The sequence below is a fragment of the Salvia hispanica genome, chromosome 6, assembly GCF_029641045.1.
Source record: "Salvia hispanica isolate PSC_SH4W2 chromosome 6, Shi_PSC_v1, whole genome shotgun sequence".
In the NCBI taxonomy this organism is placed as follows: Eukaryota; Viridiplantae; Streptophyta; class Magnoliopsida; order Lamiales; family Lamiaceae; genus Salvia; species Salvia hispanica.
In genome coordinates, this window is record NC_142697.1 from 7,894,882 (window position 1) to 7,904,657 (window position 9,776).

At 40.5% G+C, this 9,776-nt stretch overlaps 1 protein-coding gene across 1 annotated transcript; it reads right to left on the reverse strand.

The window, feature by feature from the left end:
- Positions 1-5,954: 5,954 nt before the first annotated feature.
- Positions 5,955-6,662, reverse strand: LOC148923145 (uncharacterized). The gene has a single exon (XM_089061409.1). The coding sequence runs from the start codon at positions 6,660-6,662 to the stop codon at positions 5,955-5,957; it is 708 nt and encodes a 235-aa protein (XP_088917535.1).
- Positions 6,663-9,776: the final 3,114 nt, after the last annotated feature.

The window sequence follows — 9,776 nt, forward strand, 5'->3', positions numbered from 1 at the left end:
TTTATCTTTTGAATTTTTGCATTTTGAACATTTCAACTCAGACCACAATTGGTCATACACTAACAATTCCGTCAATTTTTAAATGGTTTTAACCCGATTTTGATGGTTTTACCAGTCCCATTCGGGTTAAAACCGTTTAAAAATTGACGGAATTGTTAGTATAGGGCCAATTGTGATCCGAGTTGAAATCTTCAGGATGCAAAAATTTAAAAGATAAAGTATAGGACCAAAATCATAAAACGGGCATATGTTCAGGACCAGCTTTGGCATTTACTCTTAATACACTATATTAACATTTAGTTCCTAAACCCTAAATTTGATAACTGCTACTATTATCTTTTTAATATTAAAAAATAAAAAATAAAATAGTAGATGGCAATTTATAGATCATTAGATCTCCACAATCCTATGATCTTAAATTAGTTGTAGTTAGCAATTAAGAGATAAGTTAGTAATTGATCACACCTCCTATTGGATATTCTTCCTTTGTCCCACATTCGGAGTCACTTTGACTTTTCTGCACTCGTTTTATAAAAATGATAATAAATAGTTAAAGTGGATAAATAGTAAAGTATGAGAGAGAATAATATAGAGAAGAAGAGTCAAACTGACATTCGGAGTCTTCTCTACATTATTCTCTCTCTTGCTTTACCATTTCTCCACCACTTAACTATTTATTACTCCATCCGTCTCTCAATAATTGTAACTCTTTTCTATTTCGGTATGTCCCACAATAATTGTCACACTTCATTTTTATCATAAATGGTAAGTAGGTCACACATTCCACTAACTCACTTCACTCACATTTTATTATAAAACCAATATAAAAAAGTGGGTCTCATATTTCACAAATTTTTTCAACCAACTTTTCTTTACATTTCTTAAAACCCGTGCACACAGTAACAACGACAATTATTGTATGGGGGGAGTATCATTTTTATGAGTATATAAAATTATACTTTAATTAATTTAAGTAAGACATAGCCTAAGTTCAATCTCTATGGATCTCAAACCTAGCACACTAAACAACTCACTAATCACTACATAAGATGATAGGATGAGACAAGAAAACCTAATCTTCATTCCTAACTCTAGTCACCATATTTTTTTTGCCCACATAGTGGGAAAAGAAAAGGAGAATTTTTTTTAGATATCTCCTAATTTATGGAAATGGATCTAGATCTAATTCTTAAGTTCTTAATGGTATAGGTTATTAGTCTCTAGATCTATTAACCCTTACTCCCTCCATCCACGAAAAATAGACCATATTTGCCATATTTGGTTGTACACAAAAAATAGACCAAGTTTGAAAAAGATCCCCACATTTGATACCCAACACAATTAAACACTACTAATAATATGGATCCCATATTCCACTAACACCCCTTCTCTCTTACTTTTTTCCCTTATCTATAACTTTACCAATTCCACATTAAAACTCGTGTCATTCACAATGTGGTATATGTTTTGTGGACGGAGGGAGTATTATTTCTCAAGAAATTCGCCCACATGAATTGAGAAATTGGAGTTTGGGAAATTGGTTAGAAGATTCATGAATTTAATCACATTTAAAAAAAATAATTTGTGTGAATTTTGAATTTATATGGGGAAATCAGCCATGCGTACGCGGATGATATCCTCATCTTCACACAAGCTAACCTTAACTCACTTCTCTTTCTCAAGGAACGCCTAGCCGAGTATGAAGCTGTCTCGGGGCAGCAGATTAGCCACTCTAAAAGCACGTTTTATATTGATGATGCCAACGAAAACTGGGCTCCCGATATCCAAGCAGAGGGAGGGTTCCCGAGAGGATCATTCCACTTCCTCTACCTGGGCGTCCCCATCTACCGAGGCGCAAAGAAAACAGACATGTTCCTCTTTATTCGGGAGAAGATTGCAAGAAGGATCAGCGGATGGGCACACAGACACCTTTCTTTTGGAGGAAGGCTTACCCTCATCAAAAGTACCCTTGAGGCTATTCCTCTACATATTTTCCAAGCTATTGAACCTACTAGTGGGGCCCTCAAGATGCTGGAACAACAGCTTGCGAGATGCTTTTGGGGGTCGACAAGCGAGCGCTGAGGGACACACTGGATCGGCTGGGAGCAGGTGTGCCTCCCCCTACGGAGGGAGGCCTTGGAATGGGAAGGTTTGCGGAGGTCCTTAGAGCTTTTAACATTAAGTTATGGTGGAGGTTTAGGGAGCAAAACTCCCTTTGGGCAACACACATGTACAATAAATACTGTAGGAGCATATCGCCCATAACCTCCTCGGTATCGGGGAGAAGCAGCCCCACCTGGAAGCGCCTCTCAAAAGCATGGGGTCAGGCTCATCCATAAATCCGGTGGATGATTGGAAAAGGTGATATTCTATTCTGGGATGATATATGGCTCAAGGATGTCCCCTTGAGAGATCTCTGCTTGGATGAGAGGATGAAAGCAACAACTCGGGTTGCGGAATTCTGGCAAGATGGCCATTGGAGCCCGGCTAAACTTCAACTCCTACACACGCAAGCCAGTCTTCCGCAGCAGATCATTGACGAAATCACCTAGGTGCCGATCCTCGACGACAGAAAGGACACTTCGAGATGGACCCTTTCCAGTCGAGGAACCTTCTCCCTCGCCTCGGCTTGGGAAACCATGCGGTCTCAAAGGCCAATCATTCCAACTCTAGGAGACATATGGAACGAGGGACTCACTCTCTCGATGTCCATCTTTGTATGGAGACTCCTCTCAAACCGCATCCCGGTGGATACAAAGCTCCAATGGAGGAAAATTGACTTGGCTTCGAAATGCTATTGCTGCCCTCTTCAGCCTAGTATTGAATCCCTTTAACACCTTTTTGTCCAAGGCCAAGGTGCAGTGAAAGTGTGGAGTGAATTTGATGGGTGGTTTACTGGTGCAACCGACCTCCTGTGGATTGGAGATACAATCCCAGATCGTCTTGAGAAATGGGCTAATAGAACACACCATAGAAAGAAGAACCACCTAAGCCGAGTCATACCTTGTCTCATCTTGTAGTTCCTGTGGGCTGAGCATAACAAGAGTCGGCACAATGAGACCCGGTTCAAAGAACAGAATGTTATTTGGCAAAACCAAATGCACATTTACAATCTCATTAGCTCTGGACGCATTCGTCCCAAGCAATGGGAGGGAGTAAACCTGCCTTGGCCGGCCCCGGTGCGGAGTAGTGGAAGACGAGCAGGGCCTTTTGCCAAGCAAATTAAGTGGATCCCTCCTGATCCCCCTTGGATTAAGCTTAACATTAAAGGTCTCTTTAAGGCAGCCCCGGGCTGGGCAAGTGGGGGCGGAATTGTGCGAGGACGTCAAGGGGAGTTCTTAACGGCCTTCACCACCCCCCTCTCTGCCAACTCCCCTAGGGAAGCTGAACTAATTACCTTCCTCCGAGGCCTTGAACTTGCGCGCGAGTTCGGATGTCACATATGGATTGAATCAGATGCTTCACAAGTAACGGCCCTCCTCAACTCAACCGAAATGGGTCCGGCCCAGAGTAGACACACCATGGCCCGAATCATTCTCCTTCGCAAAGACTGCACGTTGAAAATCACACTAGTCCCCAAAGAAGGCAATAAAGTAGCAGCTCACCTTGCAGCAATGAGCTCACCTCACGACCCTTTTCACAGATTAAATGTCCGGACAATACCGAGGGATCTTCGGGCTCTCATCAAACTGGAACAGCAAGGGGTACCTTATATCCGAGTAGATGATGAGGAGCTATGAGAGCTTCCCCAAACAAGTAATCGAACTTCTTACCCAAGAGTACATGGGTGTCGAACCTATTGTGGAGGATTGTCCCCTATCTACTCTTTTGTGTAATTGTTTGATTGTTGTTCCTTGCCACTTTTGGGCAAAGTTGTAACCGTTTTTTTTTTTTTGTGGATATGTACAGGTTGAGGGTCCGCCTAACCCTCCGCCTTGAAGGCGTTTTCCCAAAAAAAAATAAAAAATAAAAATAAAAATAAAAATAAAATAAATTTATCCAAAACTTGTACAAATCTATATTTATTACACGAAAATGAATTTAATCACATAATCACCTAAATAAATCCTTAAGTATTCGTTTGTTTCCGCAATCTTCCGCGGAAAGGTATACTATGGGCGATGATGAAAATTTATGAGCCTGAACCTGCTCGTGATCGTGATACCATATTGAAAGTAGAAGTATGAGACATATGGCCGATATACGATTTTGGTCCAGAACATTCACTTTTCGAAATTCAAGTCCAAAACATACGAAAATGTTATCTTTTACATCCTTTTTTGATGGAACCGTCAATTAGCAAAAATTTGACCCGATTAGCTGAATTTAATTACTGTAGCTAATTCAATTTTTTTTTTGTTTTTGTTTTTTTGGATTTTACAATTTAAAATCCTAAATGAAAATAGTGAAAATGGGTAAATATTATACACAAATTCCAACAGTTATTATTTCATTCAAATTTCTCCCCCCCCCCCCTCCCCTTTCTCCCGCTCCTCCATCTTCTTCTTCCTCCCCAAGAACCCTAATTTTTTTTCTCCACCTCTGCAACAACCAAACACCTTCGAGCCAAATCGTGATGCCGAAGCTCGACCGCGACCTGTTCTTCGTCTTCTTCATCTTCTTCTTCGTCAACCGCGACCTGTTCTTTGTCTACCACATTCGGTGGTGTAGATTTAAAGGATTTGGCATTGACTTTAACCGACATTAAGGATAAAATTCAGAAATTAGTGAATGTTTAGCGATTTGGTGCTTGTTTTGTTGTTGTTGTTGTAGCACTTATTTGTATGTTCAAGTAATTTGATGGTTTGATGGATGGAGTGTTTCCTATTTGAATTTTGAAGTGAATCCTTCTTATTCTTCTCATAAAAATAGGCAGAAATCGAACTTATTCAATACATGGACAATCCTAAAATTCAAGACAAAGTAGTCCTTCATATAAATTATTTACTTCCATTTGGTCCTGAACATTTAAGCACACCTATTGCAGACTTACAAGCTAACAAATTTGTAGTTGATGTTTGTTTCATACATTATGTGATTGCTTCTTCGTATGTGATTGTTACTTCGTCGACTATGTGAATAAACTGACATCAAATTGAACCATTAAATGGACAACAAAATAAAATATAAATTGGTCCTTCATATTCATTTTCTACTTCGAATTGGTCCTCAACATTTAGATTATCAAAAAAACATTGTTATAAGGTACTGCATCCTAACATCAATCCTAACACCAACAAAATTCAAAAACCACCACAGTTAGTGTCGAATTACATCCCAAAAAAAAATATTGCCATAAGGCACTGCACTGCCTTAACACCAACAACACCCAAAAACCATCAAACCACAAAAATAAGCAAGTATTCATTGTATTTGTTACACAACATCACAAATGATTTTTAAAGCAACATGACAACATCAAACACCCTTCCATCAAGGTGTTTACTTCTTCGGAGGGACAGAGGAGGAGGAGGCAGCAACAGAGGAGGCAACATCATTTGAGGAGCCGGGTTCTGCAAACATATGCACAACCAAACTTGAACAAGTTGCCCTATTGTGGCCGGGTTGGTAGCACAACGTACAAGTCGGTTGTTCTTCACCATGATTACGTTTCTTCCTAACCGTTGGCTCTACAAATAGTTTCGAAAAGAAGTGTTAATTTTTATGGTTTACAATTGAATGAAAATAGTTCAAAAAAGAAGTTATACCTTTCAGCTTTTCCAATTGAATGCCTTGGGGACATCTCCTTTTGTTGTGTCCTTTTTTACCACAAAACCGACACTTGTACTCCCGCATCAGTCCCTTCCTCGACATTCTCTGTCCACCATCCTCCTTATCCCGGGCTGTGACAAGTTGATGGGCTATCTTTGCTGCCTTTGCTTTGGCTTTGCTTCTTTCAGATATTTCTTCAGCCATTTTTTGCCTTGCTCCCTTCGGGCGTCCGGGCAATCGCGTCAAGTCTGGTGGAATAATATCAGGATGGGGGGTCCTCGGCACATATCTGGTCCATGTACCTGGTAGATGATAGGCGCATACACCAATTGCAAAGTCTCCGTTGAGTAGCATTTAGCTACAAAGGAGTTCACATCCTCGGCCGTCATCTCAATAGCAGCAATTCCGTGTTCACACGGTAACCCGGTCGACATCCAACGCCTACAGCTGCAACTCCGATCCCGTATATCAACCACGAACTGCTCATTGAATTTGGTGTTCACCTGATACACCCATTCACCGGCCTCTCTTACCATACAATCTCCAATCTTTTCCTTTATTTTCTCAATCTTCTTCCATATCTTGGGCCCGACACAATCCTCCAACTTTGTAGCCATCTTCCACCGGGAGGTGAACCTGTCCATCAAATACATGCGAATACATTCCAGCATGCCATACAAAGGCTTCTCCCGTGCAAACAAGAGGACTCTGTTGTAACATTCTGAAATGTTGTTGACTAGAATGTCACACTTGGCCACAAATCCGAAGAAAGCTCGGCTCCAACTCTCCTTCGAAGTGTGCGCGAACAGCCACGTGTGTGCAGCCGTGTTTAGCTCTTTCACCTCATCCATGACCTTGTCAAAGGCGTACACGTTTGTTGCATGGGCTGCTTCCCAAGTTTTGTCTTTAAACTTTGGGGACGGGATAACCTTCTTGAAGTTGTTGTGCATATTCCATACACAGAAGCGGTGTTCGGCATTATGGCAGCAGCTTCGGACAGCATTGATCAGGCCCTGCCCATGACGAAGAAAAAACATTAGCTAATATAGTTAACTGACTAGAATTTACAATTTAAATTTGTACCTTCTGTTTGTCAGAAGATGAATGTCCACTTGATTGAATACTTGATTTCCGAATCCTTTACCAACAAATTCAAAAATCAACTCCAAGTATCAGTGTTCTCAATGGCTACAACACCATATGCGACGGGAAAGATCTGATCGTTCGGGTCTAATCCAATGGCTGTGAGCAGTATGCCCTTCCCTTGTCCTTTGAGGTGGCAACCATCCAATCCTATGATGCGCCTGCAGTGCTGTTTGAAGGAAATTTTACAAGCTCCATAAGCTATGTAGATTCCATTGAACTTGTCGTTTCCATCCGACATGCGCCTAGTTGCTAGGACAACAGTGCTCCCTGGATTAGTCCTCAAAATCTCTGCCCTATAATCATGCAGTCTCTTGTACTGCTTGATTGTATCACCCTCGATCAGTCTCCTCGCACGTGCCATTGCACACTTTTCCTTTCACAGAGAAATTGTTATCTTTAACTCTCAATGCACCTTCTCCACAAATTGAGCAATCGTCATCCCCATGAATACCCTCATATCATCCTTGAAAAGTTTCGACAAGTACTGGCATTAGCACAACCATGGTTGTAAGAAGCACCCCCACACTTGTGTGTACCATGCAGAGCTGAAATCAGCCAACAGCCAAGCTCACTCCTATAGGATAAGGTAACCGTCCAAGGACATTCTACTTTAATTTTCTTACTTCGCAACAACCCTCTGCAGTGAGCAACACAACGGATTTTGTCATTCTTCTTCAGCCTCAACTTCTTACCCAACTTGACACCTTGATGACGAATAAGTTCTGTAAAATCTTCCTTCGTATTGAACCGCAGCCCTACTTCCAACCTTGGATCATTTAGATCTGTTGCAGGCTTGTAGCTTTGGCTTACAATTCTGACGACATCACATTACCTTCACCCCGCCAAGTCATCCTCACACGCACCCGAGCTATACGAATCACTGTGAAGATCATCACTCTCTCAACCATCATCTCAATCACCGAGAAGTCTCATGGAATTCACCACGTTCTTTCATCCCTCAACTTGAGCTGTCATGATGTTGTCCTCTTCCTTATCACTTAGATCATAGTCACTGTCTACAAATGTAGGCTGCCCCGCGTTGTTGTCATCGGAATCAGCGTTCCTTTTTTCCTTTCCCTTCTCCTTGCAGTTCCCCTTACTCTTTCTTTTTCCCTTCACAACAGCCCTTCCCTCAACATTAGCTTTCCCTTTTTCCCTTTCCAACTCCCTCAGCCTTTCCCTTCCCCTTGCTCTTCCCCTTTCGAGATCCTTTCCCCTTGCCCTTCACAACCACAAGCCTCTTTGTCAGATTCTTCCTCACACTCCACCTCGTAATCAGTGTTGAACTCTGTACTAACCAATCATCTCCACCAATTCCCTCACCCTCACCCTTACCAGCTCCCTCGTCCTCACCATCGTCAGTTCCCTCATCATCACCATCACCAGACCCCCCATCATCACCATTACCATACCCCTTCCTCTTCGCTCTCATCGTCTTCACTTGCGGTTAAACTATCTATAAGCTCTCTAAGTGGACTTTTAATTTTCTCAGGAGCCTGTTAACACCTCACCAACACCCCCGGGGTGAATTACATATACATCTATCACCCCAGCACTAACCCCTAACTCTGCCATTTCGATTGCAAACTTGTTGTAAAAATGCCACACCATTCCATCCTCGAAGTTCATCCTAGGAATCCGATAGTAGTACTCTAACCCAGTCACATCGATCCCCAGCTTCTCCAACACATCATCAACTCAAGCTTCGACACACACACATTATAAACAAAATACACATTTAGAAGATACATACTTAAACACACACGAATATTATACAGCACACACACAATGCACACACACAATACATAAGTATATATGCATAAAACAAATAGATAAATACACGATACACAAAATAAACAGACTACACACACTATAACCACACTTTACTATACATGCACAACACACACTATACACACTATAAACAAAATACATGCACTTCAAACACAATTACACACACTATACACATTACAAAACACAAACATTGTGCTACACACACACTATAAATATAATAAAATAGATGCACCTTCAGAAAATACATACACACACACAAAATACTATACAAAATACACACAATACACACACACTACGTTTACATAAAACAAACTGATAAATACATAAAACAACAAACTATACACACTATTCCCATAATTTACACAGTATATACAAATTAACCACTTTGCACACTTCACAAAATGCACGCACTTTAAACACACTATACACAAAATCATTTACACTACACAAACTACACACACTTAACACACTTAACACACTATATCCAAAATACACAAGTACAGAAAATATACACACTATGAACACATTAGACACACTAAGAACAAAATACACGCTATGCACCTTCACTAAATGCACACACTTTAAACACACTATACACAAAATTATTACACTACACAAACTACACGTACTTAACACACTATACCCAAAAATACACAACTATAAACACATTAGACAGACTAAGCACAAAATACACGCTATGCACTAATAAATACACGATATACCAAATACATGCATTGTACGCACACACATTACATAAATAGCACGTAATACACACACTACACAACATATAAACACACACTATATACAAAATACGATATACACACAAAATATACATATTACACACTATAAAAAAAACCACACAATAGATGAAATACACACTACAAATTAAACACACTTGCACTATGCATGCATAACACTCACTACACACTCTATACACAAGTATAAACGCATTATACACACACTACATACACAAAGTTCACACAGTATACATGCACATCAAACACACTTACACAATACACAAAATACATTGCATGAAATACACAAAATATACTTAACACAAACACAACGCTACACACACATATACACACAATACCCACACTTCATACACTAAACAAAACATAATCTAC

What these genes read in the sequence shown, in the direction of transcription:
- LOC148923145 (XM_089061409.1), bottom strand. Translation starts at nt 6,662, where the DNA reads ATGCACAACAACTTCAAGAAGGTTATCCCGTCCCCAAAGTTTAAAGAC.